The 20,201-nt window shown below is 34.8% G+C and overlaps 1 protein-coding gene across 1 annotated transcript in view; it reads right to left on the bottom strand.

Moving 5' to 3' along the window:
- The window catches only part of MLIP (muscular LMNA interacting protein), a 252,780-nt gene that overhangs the window by 31,242 nt on the left and 201,337 nt on the right, over positions 1–20,201 (bottom strand). Inside the window, exons 12-13 of the mRNA XM_086707084.1 lie at positions 19,496–19,624; positions 3,401–3,607 (exon numbers count right to left, since the gene is read on the bottom strand). Of these exons, the coding sequence (XP_086563210.1) occupies positions 3,401–3,607; positions 19,496–19,624 (336 nt within the window). The remainder of the gene's footprint in view (positions 1–3,400; positions 3,608–19,495; positions 19,625–20,201) is intronic.

The following is a 20,201-nucleotide window of genomic DNA, read 5'->3' as shown; positions in this document are numbered from 1 at the left end:
CAAGAAAACAAAGAAGGAGCAGTCAGGGAGTTGGAATGTAGACATGATCCCAAGAGTAGGATGAGGAGGGAGATTCAAAAGGGCATGATCAACTGTGTCAGCTGCTGCAAGGGATAAAAGAGACAGAGGACTGAGGAAATTCAGCTGAGTTTGCTGACAAGCAGTTTATCTCCAGAGAGCAGTTTCAATAGAGTGGTTGAAACAAAAAGACAGAATGCTTTCAAGAGTGGGTTAAAGCGCGAATTTATAGAGGGAGAATGAAGATAATGGCTATTGATCACTTTGAGAGAAAGAAAGTCTTGAAATTACTACGCTTGTGGCACTATCAAGGAAAAGGAGGGAGATGTGTTCATTTTGTCTTTTTTTTTTTTTTTTTTTTTTTTAGGTTTCTGCATACAAAAGGGAAAGCATCCAATGAATACAGGACAAATGAAGATTCAAGAGAATGCTAAGAATGGCACTCCAAGAAGGTGTAATAAAATCTAATTCTTATATGGTTGTTATGTCCCAGATACTACCAGTATCAGTGCTTTGCATCAATTAGTACATCTTAATCTCATAATACTCTAGTAAGGTGTGTACTAGTATCATCCTCATTTTGCAGGTGAGTAAATGGAGGCATGCATAGCCTAAATGACTTAACCAACATCACTCTCTGGAAAGAGTGGGGTCAAGAAATGAACTTAGACAGACGGTCCAGAGACATCTTGCTCTTATCCACTGGGCAATATTACTTTGAGGGATTAAAGAAAGAAGAGTAATAACTCCCTTCATGAGAACTCAAGAAAAAGAGGACCCCCTAATTTATTCCAAGATGAAAAGGAAAGTACCTGAGCATCATCACATGTGATATGACGTCATATGATGGAGCTCTATCTTGAAACTAAGAGAAGATAGGGATTAAGGTAAAGATATAGGACACTCGGAGTGGGATGAAGATTTAGAAGAAAGAATGTAGTACAGATTCAACAGAAGAATAATAAAACCTGTTAAACACCTTTGGTAGCCCCAGTTGATGAGGGACCATCAAAGGTAGTTAGGTCAAGTTCAGTGTGGCTCTCCAGGGGGATATATGGGAAGATTTGAGTTTGGAGATAAGCCTAGTAGTTAATGTTGGGAACCAGGTGTGGCAACGACATTAGGTATTGAAGAGAAGGTAATTTAGATAGCAGATTATGTTTTACAATTGCAGGCAAGAAACTATTTCAAGTAAAAAAACCAATTCTTGAAACCTGGTATGCTACTGGCCCAATATTTATGACACAAAATTTGTAAACATAGATATCAAATTGGGTAATCTGTATATTTTGATGGGAACAATTAAAGTATAAGGCTATTAGATGTTCTGAATCTTCCATCAAGAAATATTGTCTTACACTATGATTATATTATTATTATTTCTGATGTTATTGTTTCTTTATTCAGTATCAATAAATCTCAGACTCTGAAAGACAAAATCTATTATGAAGATTGTATAAAATGAAAACAGTTGTCCAACCTCATATCACTTTTCTATATTGTTCTTTACAACCTCACTAGTACAGGTTAAAATACGGATAAAATACTGACCCTATCCTTGAACCTCTGTGAATGTTGAATGGTTCTAGAAAACAGCACCAAAATATCAAAAGAATGAGCTACTTAATGCAATTGATATCTATAAAATACAATTATAATCCCATCATAGATGATAATTTATAAGACAATTGTTATGTTATTTTCAGAATCATTAACTCTATAGCTAAAAGGATTTCATAAATGTTGGCAAGGATTAAATCAGGAACAATTTCAAATAATAGAAAATATTTTAAGAATATTATACTTTCCCTGAAATATTTGTTTTTTCCAAACCAAGTGTAAGAAACAAACAAAAGTCATAAAAATGTCATCCTGAACCTCGTCTAAAAATATTCTGTTTTCAGAAAATGGATATTTTAAAGTTTAATTCAGGGTTGATCATTCACTAATGATAGATGCTATTAAATATGAAAGATAAAATATTATTCATATAGTAATGTTCACTTTTTAGATGACTGACTCTCTTTAGACTGAGTTTATGAACATTTCCTCAAAAAAAAAATGGGGGGCCCAAGGAATATTGTACAACTACACTCTGGGACATATTGATTCTGGCCTTCATTGATTTCCAAGTACAGGGGTATATTCCATTAGATATAGAGAATTTGCAAAATAAATGGTTTTAAACAAGATTTTGAGTTTTACAAAAAAAAATTAATTGCAGGTTAAATTTAACTAATCAATTCTTTTATACAGTTTTCAGAATCTGAGAGTCTGTAAGTAGCCAGGATGGCCTTATGGTAATGGTCAGAAGAGCAACAGGTACTTTTATATAAAAGCTTTGTGCGGCACTGTTGACTGCTTGCTTCTAATACAACATTTGTGATTGCATTCCAAAGCCAACTATAAATATTTCTCACTTAAAATACATTGTATGTATTTAGGGGCGCCTGGGTGGCTCAGTCAGTTAAGCGTCTGACTTTAGTTCAGGTCATGATCTCACAGCTTATGGGTTCGAGCCCCACGTCAGACTCTGTGCTGACAGCTCAGAGCCTGGAGCCTGCTTCAGATTCTGTGTCTCCCTCTCTCTCTCTGCCCCTCCCCCACTCGCACTCTGTCTCTTTCTCGCTCAAAAAATAAATAAACACTTACAAATAAATTAATTAATTAATTAAATATATTATATGTATTTAAGTATATATTTATAGATATACAAAATATTTATATATGTAATATATATACATGTGTAATATGTATACATATATACATATTTTAAAGTACCGAACACCTCATTTTACATATCCCATCACTATGCGTTGTGAGGCAGATAGACACATTTTAAAATAAAACGTTAATAGCATAAGGTATAAACTTGTTGAAACACTCTGCTGTATACCTGGAACTAATGTAACATTGTGTCAACTATACTCAAATAAAAAATAAAATAAAATAAGATGTTAATATTACTTTACAGATATTCGTAGAAATTCTAATTATTTCATTGCTCATTGGCTGTGATAGTGCCTCCTGATTAAGGCACGGCAATTTAAAGAAGCTTTTTAAAGAACATTGAACTGAGACTATAAGGTAAATTAATAATGGCACCTTGTAAGGTTCTGGAAAATTTCTCAGGATTTCCACTTTGGGGTTTGCACAAGAGGCAAGGAGGAATACAAAACCAGGAAATGACTTTGAAAGCAAAAATAAATACTTACTAACTTCTCAAGGTTAATTATTATCTTTTTGTAAGGTCGTGGGCTTTAACACAAATAATTAATAGTCTTAATATATATGTTTCCACACTTAAGTTTTAAAAAGCTAAGCATAAAGAAGTTTCACAGCACAGAACAGAACAGCTCCCACCTTGGCAGGGAATTCTCACCTTATTATATGTGTTGCCACTAAACAGGGTGTGAGAATTCCCCTGTTCATCACTCAGTGAGAAGGAGGACAAATGACTGAAGGGTCCTGGGGTAAGACAGTCAGCGTGTGAGAGAGTCTGTGGAGGCAGCAGGGACTTAGCAGAAGGATAGAGTCTAGTCTGATATAAAGGGTGGAGAGAAACAGGCTTGTGAGGAACTGTCACATCCTGGGAACAAGAAAGGTATAAAGAACATGTTAGTGGACAAAAGTCAAGCTCAATTGGAATTAAGTCTAAGTATAATAGACGTTATGTCAGAATCTCTTACAACTGGGGAGCCTGGGTGGCTCAGCCAGTTAAGCGTCCCAACTCTTAATCCTGGCCCAGGTCATGATCTTACAGTTCGTGGGTTCAAGCCCTGAGTCTGGCTCTGTGCTGACAGCAAAGAGTCTCCTTGGGATTCTCTCTCTCTCCCTCTCTCCCTGCCCCTCCCCTGCTCACTCTCTTTCTCTCTCAAAATAAATAAATAAACTTAAAAAAAAAAAAAAAAGAATCTCTTACTAGTAAGAAGGAAACCTCTCCTCATAGTTGGACCCTTCTCCAGACACCTGCTTTCATAGTATATTGTTTGTCTCTTTCAATAATTCCTGTCAGTCTCCTCCTCCAGCCTCTTCTGCCAAACTAAACAAGCACCTGTAGTGTCGCCTGAAGGGTGTCAAGGTTGTTATTTTTGAAAGTATCAAGAGGAGAAAAGTTTAAGGAAGGAGAGAGATCCCAGAGGTGATAGGATGAGATTTAAAAAGTCTTCATTGAAGAGGTAGGTAACAGCGGAAGTTATTTTAAGAGGACTTGTGATCTGGTCGGGAAGAAATGGGGGACACAGAGGAGCGCATCGTAGAGGATATCAATGCGCAAGCCGCGGAGCAGAAGTGTTGGTTTAATTCACGGTACAGTAAGTGGCCAAATTGGGCCGAGGACCGCAAAGGGATCAGGATACGCAAGAATGGAAAGAACCATGAGTTCTATGCCAGGCAGTGTGTTGCTTTGGAGAGAAGCTGGAGATTGTGCATACAGATGAGTTCAAGTGTAGAGAGAGGGAATGGGGTCTTACCTTGGGTGAGTCTTTAACCTGGAAAGGAGATGGATGTGAAAGACTTTGAGGAAGTAGGACCAGAGATAAGACCAGGCGTTGTGAAAGGGGCAAGGGAGCCATAAGAGTGGGAAGTCTTGAGCCTACAAAGAAAAGCTGCAGAAACGGCCCAGATATGTATGTATCTGTGAAAGATAGGGCTGCTTTTTTGCAGATCAATAAGCACCTCTTATATTTCTGAAATTGTTCATGTAAGGAAATAAATTGGCAGTGATTGTTCTATAGTAAAAACCCTCAGGACATGAATTTTATATAATGAAATCTGCTTTACTCACTTTTGTGGCCTCAGAGTCAAGTACAATGCCTAATACAATAGATGCTTAATGCATTAATGGCTGAAATTTCAGAGGAATGTAATGTTTTCCAGAGTTCAATAATGCATTCAGTTATTTCTCTACTCCATGAGCAATGAATGAGTATATTTGGTTTTGTGTGAAATGGAAATTTGGTACAAAATAATACACATTGTTCAAAATTATATTTAGCATGCAAGTAAATTCAACTTTAAAACTGTACACTTAATATTTTGTTATGTAGATTTAGTTCATTTTTTCCAATAATGTATTTTTAAGGCACTGATTGGCTTTCTAAAATGTACCTTGATGTGTTTGCTGTATCAGTAGATGTATTAGTTCTTTTTTTAAGCATTAAATTCAAAACGGACTTTAAAAAACTCAGAAAATTTAGTGGGGCGCCTGGGTGGTGCAGTCGGTTAAGCGTCCGACTTCAGCCAGGTCAAGATCTCGCGGTCCGGGAGTTCGAGCCCCGCGTCGGGCTCTGGGCTGATGGCTCAGAGCCTGGAGCCTGTTTCCGATTCTGTGTCTCCCTCTCTCTTTGCCCCTCCCCCGTTCATGCTCTGTCTCTCTCTGTCCCAAAAATAAATAAACGTTGAAAAAAAAATTTTAAAAACTCAGAAAATTTAAACAGTTAGAAAATTATAATTCTAGATCTTTTAACTTTGCAGAAATGAGAGGTTATAACCCTCTGAACCTTGAAATGGTGACTAATTAGTATCTTGTTTGTGCTGCAATATTTATTTTACATATCAAGCCAATACAAATATTTTCACTCATATACCCTACAAGCATACATAATTATAAAAAAAAAAGATAGCATCCTATTTACGACATTGTACATATTATTTCTCTGTATTTTCCCCCAACTTAACAACAGCTTTGGTATATTTCTATGTCAGTACGTGAAAGCTTTGGATGTCCTACCAAAACACATTACTGAGTTATCTCACGGATGTAACTGTCACTCAGCGAATTCTCGTGGAAGCTCCAGGTATATTACCCAAAATAGCAAATCACTTAACATTGTGATAAATTTACCACCTCTTTGCCAGGGTTTACACTTGTAATTCCTTTCTTTTGTCTAATTGCATTGGCCAATACTGCTAACATTATTAAATAATAGTCATGTTATTGTGCAACTTTAATGGAATGCTTGTAGTATTCCATTAAAGATGGAATTAGAGATGGCTTTTAGATTGAAATGTATTCTAATTTTGTTTTATTTCTCAATCAACTATTCCATTATTTTATCAACAATTAATTACACTTCTTAATCAGGGTGGGAAGTGATTAATCTGAAAACTGAGTAGCAAACACAAAGACTAGCTGTGTAAAAAAAAAAAAAAAAAGTGACATTATTATTGACAGTTGACAGTGCTTAGGAAAAGGTGATCAGAACAGTCTGCTTTATATTCTGGCCTCAACTTTTCTTGGAGGGTTCAAGATCCATTGTGAGGATGTCAGAAGCCAAGTCTGTAGTCATGCAGGGGAAGCAGAGGGTTTCTTATATGGGGGAAATCTGGCAGGGCTAAGGCCTAATCAATCAGTCAGCAAACATTTCCTGTTTCTACGCTCACTATGGCCAACCTCCATCTCTCAGGAGTCGGTCAACTCTGCAATTCTGTGGGGTCAGATGATACCAGCTATTTCAGGCCGCTCGGCAGGGAGAGGACAGCAGAATTGTATCAGCACTTGGACAGGTCATAGAGAGCTAAGAATCTTGGCCAGGCTCACTTGAGCACTGTCTGGTTGATAATACAGTGCAGAGGAGAAGGGATTCTTGGTGGTGACAGCCTCCACATCTATGTCACCTGAGGCACCAATCTGTGCTAGTTGTCTTCTATGCTTTTCTGAAGTTGTTATCCTGCAATTCTCTTTACCATCACCTTGGAAATGTTCTTTGCCTATCTGTTATGTGCCATCTGCTGTTTCCAGTATGCCAGGCCTTTCTTGCTTTCCTCTCATATTCACTGGGCCCTAAAGGAGCTTCTGGGGGTGGGGGGAGGAATATTAGAAGAAAAGTTTTGACCTTTGCATGTTGAAAATTTTGTTCTGCCCTTACATTTAATTTTCTGGATATAGGATTCTAAGTTGCAGAATAATTTCTTTCAGAATTTTGAAAGTATTTTTACAATTTCTGTGTTACTCTACTGCTACTATTTTATAGGTATTTTCCCAAAACATTTTATGTTTATGATTTTTATGGCCTTTCTGATTTCCAGTTTTCTTTTGCCAATTCTTATAAATTTATTTCTCTTGTTTTCCTTATGTGTAGGAAACTTTATTGTTCTTAAATTCTATACATTGTATACCTTATTGATTTATTTTTATTCTCTTTTTAATTCGTTAACCATGTTTAGAGTTGCACGTTTTCTTCCAAGGACTATTTTAACTGTATTCCATAAGTTCTAACAGACAATAGTTTCATTACTTTTTTTTTCATTTCTTCCCAGGTAGGAATTTTATTTTGAATTTCCTCTTTAATCAAAATTTTATTGAAAAACAAATCTTTCACTATACAGATGGCCAGGAAAGCCAAATTGTCATAATGTACCTTGAAGTTTGTTGCTTTTTAAAATACTTTGTCATAAGATAACTTTAGAACCTCTGAATGACTCCAAAGATTTTAATGGTCCTTCTCCATCTCATTAGTATAAATATACAATATTATGTATTTAATATATATTACATATATAATCTCCATCTCATTATTATAAAGATATACACACACTTTATGTGTGTATACACATATGTGTATACACATAGCTTTATCCCTATGTTTCTATTACTATATATAGGAATCGTGACTATCTATTAATGTAACATATATAACAGGCTCTCTGTATACATAGTGCATGCGTGTGCACATCTACATCATCCTTGTCATCATAACTATCTGTGGATGTTGATGTAACTTCAACTTCATACCTACAATGTTTTCATATACTCTATTGCTGATTATACATTCACAGTTTTCCCATAGAACTGTACTTTTATTACAAAGAAGTCACTCACTTTAGGGAGTAAATTTTCTCTGACTTATTTCTCTTTTAGGTCCCCAAAGTGTCACTTTCTTTTTATTTTATATCTAGAACACAAATGCTATATAATGAGACTAGTTTTAAATCTATACTTTGATCTAACTGCATCATAAAATTACAATATAGTGTCATTTGCTCACTACTTACTGCTTTAAATATTCAGAGATGTTTTCAAAGCATTTTCAAAGCATTTCTAATGGTATCAAAGGAATGAATTTCAGTGTATCATTCTATAGTTTTCTGTGTATTATTTTACAGTATTTTATGCAGCAGGAAGAACATATATATTTCCAATTAAATTGGGTTTTTAATTTTTCCTTTATGAATATTCCTCAAAAAAGATGCTTATCACTGACTTCCATAAAACTTTAAACATTGTAATATTAAATACCTCATGTCTTTAAACATTACTGAAATTACACAGCTTCTCCATGTCCTGATGCCTACTCTGTAACTATCTTATGATGCCATCATATAATTATTAGTTAAAACTCAAGACAAAACTATAAATGTAGGAATGGGTATATTATTATTAATAATGAATTAATAATATGGCTATTAACAAAGCTTATACTACATATAGATATTATATCATCTCTGCCATGTCTTGCTATGTATTCCTATATTAGTGGTATATTCAATTTAGATTATTTTGTGGGAGATTTTTTTAAAGTAAAGTCACTTGTTAATTTTATGAGGATTATTTTACTTAAAAATAGTTAATGTGATAAATCATATGTCCCACTGGGCACATGAACTTCCATCAAGGACAAAAGGCTTAAGCAACAGCCAAGTGAGGGCTCTCTGTTCAATGCACCAAACTGGAGAGCTGACACTTTCCCAGAAATCTCACTTTAAAAATGCATACGTTGTGACTATCTGGCTCTCAGGCTTACAAAGGACACCATCGTAAGCCCATATAAATCAGCAAAGCTTAAAATATTTCCTATAATTCTAAGTCAGGAAGTGGCCAACTCTTTCTGTGAAGGTCCACTTAGCATATGTAGTAGGTTTTACAAACCATATATTCTGTCACAATTACCATGGTAGCATGAAAGCATCCTTGGGTAATACATAATGAGTAGACATAGCTGTATGCCAAGAAAATTTTATTTATAGGAACAGGCGGTAGACCAGATCTGGCCCACAGGTAATAGTTTGTGACCCCTGTTTTAGATTGAAAAAGTCAATAAAATCTTTACCATGTCTGACTCATACCCCACCTCCACCCCAATGAATTATCTTGAGGTTGGTAGATACTACTTTGGAGATCACTATTCTAAATGATTCCTGAAAATGAACATCATCTACCCTGCTTTAGCATTCAATAGATGAATCTTTTAATGTTCTAGTTTTTGAGGGAAGGACAGGAGTCATAAAATTGTCTCATATGTGTTTCTATCAGTGAGATATGTTAACAGTTATTTCTAATAAAATGCTGTAAACTGTTTTTCATTTACTTGAGAATTGTCATTTTCAATATAAAAATACTCAGCACAAATTTTTTCAGAGTAAAATAAGCTTTACTTAGGAGCTTGGTTTTTAAAAAAGGATTAATTATTTTGGTTGATTATATCATATCCTAAAAACCTTAACGATCACAAGAAGTTATGAAGCAAATAATACCTTGGTTCATTAGAGAAAAAATTAGCAGACAATATGCAGTGAATACATTAATTTTGCTGTGTCTATTAAGAGAACTGGAGATACTGAAGAATTAAGTATTGACACAGACATCCAAAAATGAATGCTATAGCCATATCGACTGCATTTGCCACTCTAGAAAAAGCCTACTTTCTATTCAGCCATCAAGTCAAACTATTTAACTTCAAAAACTGTTTTCATTGCAACACCAAAGGGCATTTTTAAGGCACTATGGGCTCTTTTCATTAAAGCCTGCACATCTGAGACTCTTTTGTTCCATCCTGGCATTTGAAAGCTACCCCCTTTTCTGTGGTTCCGAAGTAAAGGGTGAAAATCTACTTTCTCTCTGCTCCCTCTGTCCCCACTTCACACATGCAGCTATTTGTGCCCCTGGAAACTCAGAGCACCACTGGGTGACATTGCTGGAGCCTTTAACCACATCCTCTCTCCCTTCTACCTCTTATTTTTAAATACAGCCCTTGTTTTCAGTTTTCCTTTCTTGCCTGGAGCTTGTAACAATTTAAAAATCAGAATTATAGCATTTCTGCTACAGTTTGGGTTTGAAACAACACCCTCCCCCTTCATAAAGTCACGAACAGTTACAACGTATTTCGTAACCAGTGACTCCTTCAGCCAAAGGCGTATCAGCATTTTACAGACACTGTCACAGAAACCCCAAATTACCAAGAAGAGACTGTAATTATCTACATTCCCCGAAGATCAAGCCAAGATAAATTAGGTCTCTTAATTTTGAACATATGGCATAACTTCTTGTTTATCAGTCCTAATTCTGAAGAATTCATATGCATTTTAAAAACAGACGTACTTAAAGCCACACTTATCTATTTCAAATCCTCATTTGAACCAAAAAAATGTAAACTTGCGAAGTATGAAAAGACATAGCATATGCTTAGCTTTTTCAAATCCCCTTCACCAAAAAAAGTTTTTAAATGATTAAAATATAATTTTGAAGATAGGCTTTGGATTATTTAGGGCTTAGAGTCTGTGACTGTCTAACAGCAAGCTTCACAGAGCAGATGAACTAGATCAGTGTGAAGATATTTGATGGCGACGTGTTCAAAGGACAAGGAAGAAAATATTCTGTAATCAATCGTAGTGGGCACTAGAGCGTTAAAATGCTGAGTCTTATGTTTTTCTATACACATAGTTTAATTCTTGTCTTAGGTTGCCCGCCTACATGTATTTGGTGGAGAGGAACAACTTATATTGAAGAAGTCAAAAAGCAACATAGAAGAGAGACTTCTGTGACTTCTCCCAACAGTGGGGAGAAGGAGAACCTATTTGGTGACACTTTAGCAAGGAGTCAGTGCCCTTCTTCCAAAATTATAGTGATCTTAAATGAAACAATAACAATAAATATTTCAAATGTGCACTCCCTTGAAAGTGTCCAGAGCCCTTTTGCAGTGACTATTTCTTGGAATCATAAATGGGTATTAATATGCATACCATTACAAATGGAACTTGTAGTCCCATTTTTCTAGGATGAAATTGAAGTTCACAGTTTCTAGGCTCACATAGAATCCATGTTCTTTCCAGTGCATTCTATCATAAAGTTTCCTTTGCAGGAAGCAGAAGAGTCAAGGACTGCAGTTACTAGCAGTCAAGATCAGTCCCTTAATGGATCAGAGGACCAGAGGAGCAGCCCACGGCAGGTGCAGCCTGAGTGTGCAGTGGACAGTTATGAGTGACGAGGTATGGAGGATTGCAGAGAAGGTTAAGAGTGGACAAAAGAGGCTGAGGTCAGAGTTCAGAGTATGTAGAATCCCCTAGAATCTAAGCTTCATGCTGCAGGGATATTATCTGCTCCTTTTCCAGTAGAGTCACTCCTATCTATTGCAGAGCCTGGCACAAACATTAAAAGGTTGGATGCTATGAGTAGAGAGAAAGGAATGAGTGTGGAGAGAAGCTGCAACACCATTCATCAGGAAACCATAGCACTGCAGGGACTGCATGCCAGGCAATAAGAACAATTTGTTATGATTTTGACCTAAGCAGGAGAGTAGAAGACTTTCCATCTCTCCAAAGGTATGACCCAAGTAACACTTGCTCTTTTTTTCTTTTCCTTTTTCAAATCACTTAAGGATGAGAAATATCATGCAATAGTATTTAAATAGCATTTAATAATAATATTTATCATATTATAATAATATTTAAGTAATATTTAATACTATTTACTATATTATAATAATATTTAAAGACATAGACACAGAATTTCAGGGTAAGATGGCACTGTTGAAAGTATTTTGTACAATGCCCACGTTTTGCAGGTATGTAATGAGGCCCAGGATCAGGAATGACTCCATCCAACAGCATGCATTTTTCATACAGACTGGCTGATATTCAAAAATTTCTCCTTTTGTTTGATTTTCTTGAAATCTAACAAGTGGGGAAATACAAGAATGAGGAATAAATGTCTGGGAAGATGGGGAAGCCATAACGTTGCTGAAATATCTAGAGCCAATGAAAATGTATTCCCTTTATCTAACAGGGCTATCATTACAAGTAGAGGCTACATGGAACGTGGGAGATTCCATAAAAGGAGGCTTACTTACCTCCTTTGTACAAATCAAATAGGGAAAAATTCTTAGTTAAGACACAAAAAGAAGACACCTAGTCACTGTCAGTTGAACTGAAATGCCCTTAGCAGGGGTATAATTGAGCTTCATTAGTCATAGTATTCTTGAAGCTGGAAGGGAACCAAGAAATGGTCTGGTCCGGGATTTCTCGATTCCAGCACTACTGACATTTCAGGCAGGAAAATTCTTTGTTGTGGGAGACTGTCCTGTATATTGTAGAATGTTTAATAGCATTTCTGGTCTCTACCCACTAAATGCCAGAGGCATCCCTGGTTGTGACAACCAATAACGTTTAGGGCAATGTCACCCCAGTTGAGAACCACTGGGCTCACCCAATCCCCTTACTTCATGGATGAGTTTCCTGATTCACAAATGCAAAGGGTAGAGCTGGTTAATCACACTTCCACAACTACAAACCAGATTTCAGAACTCTTCCAGCAAAACCAAGCTGTTCTAGTTTTCTTTTGATTCAATTATACATCAGAACGAATAAGGTCATCAGGTCCTGCCTGGATGGGGATTCTAAATTCAGAGGTGAAACTAGCCTGACCCTACAATACCCTGCAAAAGGCCAGTTCTTCTATCAAATGCAATTCATGAGAACCCAATATTTTCCAGAAATGGATTAGCCAAAGATTGAAAAAAAAAAAAAAAAAACTCTATTTTTCCGAACGCACCAAATGCAATGGATATCATATACACTTGGTTTTATTTGAACAGGTAAAGTATGTTAAGCCTCTCAGCTCTACTAGATAAAGATAACCAACAATCCAGCTTCTCATGAGTTGTTTATTTTAAGACCGAATGCAATTTTCTATTTTCAAGAAAGAGTAAAGATTAAAAAAAAAAAAACATATTACACGTCTAAAGGTCCATTAGACAAATTGATATTTGGATGGCCTGGCTACAACAGATTATATTTCTCTTAGGATGTCCATATTTGGAGATTAGAACATTATTTCAAAAAAGTCAAAAAACGTGTCAGCTCTTTCATCCCTAAGGAATCACCAATGTTGAATTTATAAATTTACTACAGATCTTCCTTTCCATGTAAACTTTGAAATAAAGAAAACTACATTTTTGCATTGTATAATGTATTCCATTTTCTTTTTCCTATATATTTTTTTGTAAATGACCTGTTTTACCAGCCTGAATTCAATTTTCCATATGCTGGACTTCTCACTCAGGCTGTGTTTGGCTCTTTAATGAAATTCAAAAAATCATTTTTTTTTACCACTTTTATCTCTGATTCATTCTCTCCAAACATTCTTTTGGTTGCTCTTCTCATTTGGATTTGTTGTTTTCTCTGCCTAAATTACCCACCTTAAATTATTTTATCTTGGATCACAGAAAAGAGAAGGTTTCCAACTCTCTTCACATAACTCATTTTCAGACTTATATATCTTGCTGTGACCTTTACATTTGTCATCAAAGACTGTCTAATCTCACCCACACTTTAAAATAAGCAACAATGTCCCTAGTGCTTTAGAGAGTATAATGTGTTTCAAACACATCAATCTTAGCATTTATATTTAGATAATACATCCAACTTTTACTAGGTCCCCCTCTATGCTTTCTACCTTGATTCCACTTGTCAAGGGTCAAAGAAAATTGTTCAAGAGAGAAAAGAAAATCAAAAGGCTCTCACTCTGATTGCATTTCCTAAGGATATTTATTGTTAAATAACAAAATTCAATCAAGAAAATTTTAAAGATTTGGTTGGCTTTATTAAATGATTCATGAACCGGGCAGCACTCCATCTAGCAAGTAGAGGGGAGCTCTAAGGAGTTCTACAAAAGGGAAGCCTTTTATAAGAAGGGTGGGGCAAGAACATTACTAGCAAAAGAAAAGGAATGTTCCTTGGAGGTGGCTTTCAAGGGAAAAGCAAGGTATCCTTATCATGCAGATTACTTCCCCTTTCATTGGTGGGTGGAAATGATTCCAGAGGCACTCATTGACACAGATTGAAAAATTCTTGACTGGCAAGGTAAGACTACATTTTCCAGGGAGGTTGAAACTACAAATCACTTACATGTTAAGCAGGGGTTTGGAAACTCTAAGTGATACCATTTTGGGCCTCGGGTTTTATTTTTGTTTGTAACACTATTAATAATTACCCTCCAAACCATTTTAAGGCAGTTGTAGAACCGAAAGTTTGTAAGGAAAGAAGAAGGGGAGTATTGTAGACAGTGTCCTGGTTGAGGAGCACTAGTTTTACCACTGTCTTGCATGCCAGAAGACAAAACCATGCCAAAGGCCTGTGATTGTTACCATCTAGAGTTCTACCTCAGGCTGACCTTGACTCAAAGCTCAGGGAGTTTACTTCTGTAAAGTAAAGCATAAGAATGTATCTTTTTCCTTGCCAGTAAATACAATTTTCTAATCTCTAACGTTTACTCTGGATATTACTTAAAATATTTTTACACAGCTACCTTCTCTCTTTTGACATTCATCAGAGAAAAATAACACAGAATATTTAATTTGCACAAGACCTTATCTTAAAACTGGAACATGATTTACATGAGAGTTTCTAAATAAGGCAGTGCCATTCCTCTTAAATAAAGATAGATGGGGACATCGTGAATTAACAAAACATCAAAGACCACATTTGCATAAAGCTTTCAGATTGTCTTTGTTTCCCTGGTAGATTAGGGTATGGTCAGATACCCCATATCTACCAATATTTGTTAAGCAACTATTGCCTCAGAGTTTAATTATTAGAATTCAGTTGCTTAACTAATTATTAGAATTATTAGAATAATTCTATCTATCATGATCAAAGTGGCAATGGGTCCTCTTTGTGCGTTTGCTTGTTTTAAAGCAAGTAAGAATCTCTTCTAGACTTTAACCCTACAGAAGGCAAAGGAAGGGGGACAGGAAAATAAGTTTCTCTTAGCTTGTAGACAACTGCAACAGAAAATTGCAACCCTGATTCCAGTCTCCCAACTTCAATAATTACACAAGGTCAAGAGAAAGCTTAAACCAAAAAAAAAAAAAAAAGGGAGAGATGAAATTTTTAATTTGAAGAGGTGATCCTATTTGATTACATTCCAGAGAAAAAGCAAATTCTGTCTCTCTAGAACACTTTTTTAAAAGAAAAGAAAAACAGTTTATTATATTGATAAACTATCTATTACATGCAGTATACTACCTATTTGTGATAAATTGTCTATTACCTATTACATATACAGGAAGGAAGGATGGAAGGAAGGAAGGAAGGAAGGAAGGAAGGGAGGAAGGGAGGGAGGGAGGAAGGAAATAAGAAAGGAAGGGAGGGAGGAAGACAAAACAAAGAAGAAAAAACTCACAAAGATTTCATTACTTGAATAAACTTGCTAAAATGTGGAGAAACCAAATCTCTGGTCTTAACCCTTCCAAAAGAAATGTAACACAAGGAATTTCAATTCTCCCTCCCTTAAAACAATTCAGAAAACCACTTAATCACTTCTAGACCTAAATAGGTTAAACATTTTAAATTCAAAAATATTTCTAATTAAAGGTTAGCAATGATAAAAGATATTTTTATGACAAAAAAAGCAAGCCATCTTGATTGAGAAACAATTATTGAAAAAGCAGCAATTTATGACAAAGCCAGAAGTCATTTGGAATAAAAGGCGGTATTGTCAGTTTCACCTAGGACAATGGTGAGTACTTGCTCTGTAATATTAACATGTGCATGACACAAGGAAGTGAAAGGGAAGGTCACAGTAGAAATCCAACTTTATGAATAATTAGATAGAAATGTGAAAGTCACCCACATAATCATCAAAGCTGAATGTCAAACAGAGAGTTTGGTAGGGAAGTCAGATGTCTAAGAAAAATCAGAAGAAAAGAAAGACTGAAAATACTGCAAAAAAGAAAATTCCTTATAATTATTCCTTTATGTTCTCTGTGAAGTGGTGTGGAGGAAATTCACTAAATGGTCATTTTCACACAAAACATGTTCTTTTGCTTATTGAAGCAAATTAGAAGGAAAATAAAAATGAAGAGGCACACGTCTGGGAAGTGTTCTTTCTCATTAAAAAGAAAAGTTCCAGGAAAATCAGATGAGTTAACAATATTTCCTCCTTAATTCTGTTCAAAGCTTTCTTTTATATAATTCTCTAAGGTTTAAGAAGAAAATGACATATTTAATATTATGGATTCAGTTACTAATTTATAAAGAACGCAAGAGAATATTCCATATAACATTCTATACAAGTGAGGTTAGCAATTGCTCTTTATACTAAATTGAGGATCTTAAGTGAAGAAATCACCTTTATCTAATTAGATACACTAAATGACCAGAAAACAATCAATGTATTTTGCCAACTCACAAATAGTCAGACAAACTAAAACTCATTGGGCTCCTTAGTATCTTAATTCTCATCAGTGAATTGATTTTCTAAGCCTCAGTGTCTTCTGGATGCCCATTTGTCCAATCAATTCTGTTAATTACTTTCCAACTCTGACCTTGATCATCCATAGAGTATGCTTCAAAGTACATCACCATAGTTTTAAATACAAACGTGGAGTGTGAGATATTTTGCAATAAGTCAAAAGGACCACAGATTGATACAATAATGGATTTAAAGGTAATTTCAAAAAAGCATAAGCTTCATTCTGAAGAGTCTTTGTTACAAAACCCATCTAATACAGAATGATGCTTCCTGGCCTATGCCATTTTGATGTAAAAGCTGTTGATTAATAAGTCTCAATTATTTGATTATGCATTTGGTTTCAAACTTTGCTTTTAGTACTCAGAGGCTGTCTCCAGGCACATTTTCAGTTCATTATCAGTTCAAAAGGCTGCCTGCTTGTACCTTTTTAAGCTACAGTAAATACATTTCCGTCTGGTCTCATCATCTTTAGTGTCTGACATTTTGTAACAGAGAGTTTTGAAATCATATTTTATGGCAGTGAAGCTGTTAGGGGAAATTTATTGACTTAACAATCCCATCCAGCATCTCCTGTCATGTGGAACTGTCCCCAGTACAAGGCAGATTAGTGAATGTGAGCTGCTTCAATTTGGCCCAACTGTCTGGCTAAAGAATTTTCCATTACATGGGTGGGTGAGATCAACTGAGTTTAGAACCATTCAATTTATTCTGTGGCAGTAGTAAAGGAGAACACAATAGTGACTGGTGAACTTGAGTGCACTGTCTTCTATTCAACTTCTAATGAAGTGGCAATGCTGAGATTATAAATTGCTCTTACTCAATTGATAGTTTAAGTAGATCTAAGCATCTGCGCTTGCGATGTGCCTTTGCTATCTTTCTCCATTGTAGATTCTGGACACACCAAGATGGTAGTCAGAACTCAATAAAAAGAGACCAGTTGATAGTACATGTAGTTGCCCAGTATGCAAGGACCCCGAGTTTCTATTATTTTCCCTCTCATACAAGGTTAATGAGTAAGACCAGGCAATGTTTGGAATTCACTTTTAAGTAGTATGCCATACTTCTTTCAATTCTGACAGCCTGCAGATCCCTTTTTATGTTCCACAAAGAAGTTGGGATATAAACAAGAATAAATTGATTGAAAAATATATATAAATATGATTATGTCTATGGCACCTCCATATTTGCAAAAGAATTCAAATTTTCCACAAAGTATCTGGAAATTCATAGGCTTATGTTGTACATAAACAGAGCTTTAAACTTGCTGTATAGTTAGGAAAAGCAATGAAAAGAAATGGCAACTCCTTTTAGTGACAATTTCTTAAACTTGAAAATAGAATTTATCATTTCTGAAGACAGCAAATTGTGATAAATAGATAACCTGATATTCTACAATGAGTTTTGTTTAAATTAAAATGCATAAATTTGAAATTATACTAAATAAAAGGACAAAATCATTATTTTACAACATTAGATGGTATTTTGAAGAATGTAAGTTACATGGATAATATGTGAAGTTTGTTTTAACTGTTGGCATTTTTGTCATTTGACTACATTATTTTTTATACTTTTTATAATGATCCCATACTGTCTAAAATGTCACATTAAGCCTCTAACATATTTGTGTCATGCAAGCAATAGATATTTAACAAGTGTTTTTGTTAATGATGAATTTTCATTTCTGTTACATGTAGAATTAGTGATAACAATCCTATTTATATCAATAAGATTTCTCTAACTTAAATTGACTACTACATTTTATTCTATATACTGAAAATAACTGCCTTTAATTATCATATTCAATGATATTAGTGCCTTCTAAAATGTTTAATTATCAAATCATATCAGTCTTTACAAAATACATGTAAATAAACAGGAAATATCACCTCCATTTTATAAGTAAAAAGTATAACAATTTATGGTGAATTTTTATAAGGCTACTCAGGGACCTCTGACACAATCAGTGTTAATCTTAGATTTTAAGAAACCCAGATTTTTTAATTTGAAGGATCTTTAAAAAGTACCTGATCTGAATGCCTCATGTTATACACGAAGAAACTGACGGCTAGAGAGATGTTATAGAGCTCGTATGTGGAAGATAAGATATTCCTTATGATTCACAAATATTTCAAGAATATTCTTAATTATCATTTCCAAAGTGAAATTTAAAAGGAGTATATCACCTTATATTCCTTCATAAGTATATTTTATTACACATTACCAAGGGTAGTGTTTCTACATTCCTTGGTTGTATTGGGAAAGGTTTCTAGATTGCTTCCACTGCTTATCCATAGAATGGTATTTGAGATATAAAATATACAACCCATGCCTATTTGTTGCATTTTAATAGGATAAATAAAGATTCAGAGTTCCTCTCTGAAATAATTTATGGACTTTTATACTACATAAATGTGTATTTTCATATGTTTCCCTAATAGCTTACAAAGTACCATCAAAAATCTTCCATTATACCTCCTCCAACATATAAGATATATAAGAGGAAGACAATATACCTTTTTTACATATAAACCAAATGACCAAAAAAGCCTTAAAATATATTAAACTCCTATCCCCTATTACTGCTCAATCTAGGGGTTCGTATCATCTCTACTGTGTTACTATGCATCTGTACAATAGATCCTTTGCTAAATATCAAATATTGCAGCTCTTAAAAAAAGATGCAGGAATTTAAAAATAAGAATGCAACACCTATATGACCCATCCAACCAGTGACTTCATGATGCCTTTTTTTTATGGAGAGTGGTTCCCAAAACAATGCCAGCAGTAGGTAGAAAAAACTTTTTTTTTTTTTAATTTGAAATACTTCAAGATATCATCCTAGGAATATATGAATTTCTTTTTATTATGCAAAAATTAGAACTTTTCTTATTACTAAGTATACTCCAATAAAATGAACATTTTATTGCACATACTATACTCAAGAGGCATCTCCATTACTTATACAGTTATTTGTCAAAATATCAAAGACTTTGTCTTATGTATGCTCACCTGCTCAGAAAAGAAGTCGCTATCATCTTCCAGGTATTTACTGAAAGGGTTGGGTTCATAAATTTCCTCCTCTTTTTTCAGTAATATTTTGGATTTTACAGGTACTGGGCGAATCACTCCAGGCTTAGTCTTCATGAATGTCAAATAACATTTTTAAAAATAAAGAAATAAATACCATTAAAATGAATGAATATGTATATCATTAAGTTATTCAAATGTTCTCACAAAAAAATGATAATTTTTAAATTTTAAAATGATTTTACCAATACATAGATCAGCTTAGAAATCAAATGATTTTAACTAAAATAACTTTAAAGTTAACCATTACATCAATGAACTCATAAAGATCTATTATCATGACATTCAAAATGCAAAAACCTTCCTCATTTATCTAGCCAAATGTGTTTCTATATCCTCACCAGTTCATTCAGCCAATAAATATTTCATCTGACAAATATTTATGGAGAATGTCCTTAGCACCAGGCAGCATTCTCATTCTGGTAAGGAGAGATGAATTTGGCACAGTCTCAAAGCCTTTAACAATTTATTTTTCTGGAAACTACCCCCCATGCCCCAACATCCACAGAGCTGGGTCCCTGGAAACTATGTTCATTTTATGTATAATGAAACCAGGGATGGCCTTCTGACCTAAAAGGCTAGGGAGGTGAAACCAGATTTTCTCTTCCAAGAATGTGGAAAAGGAATA

Source organism: Puma concolor, chromosome B2, assembly GCF_028749965.1.
Source record: "Puma concolor isolate L17-30 chromosome B2, mPumCon1.1.hap2, whole genome shotgun sequence".
Taxonomy (NCBI): Eukaryota; Metazoa; Chordata; class Mammalia; order Carnivora; family Felidae; genus Puma; species Puma concolor.
This window is presented reverse-complemented; position numbering and strand designations above follow the sequence as displayed.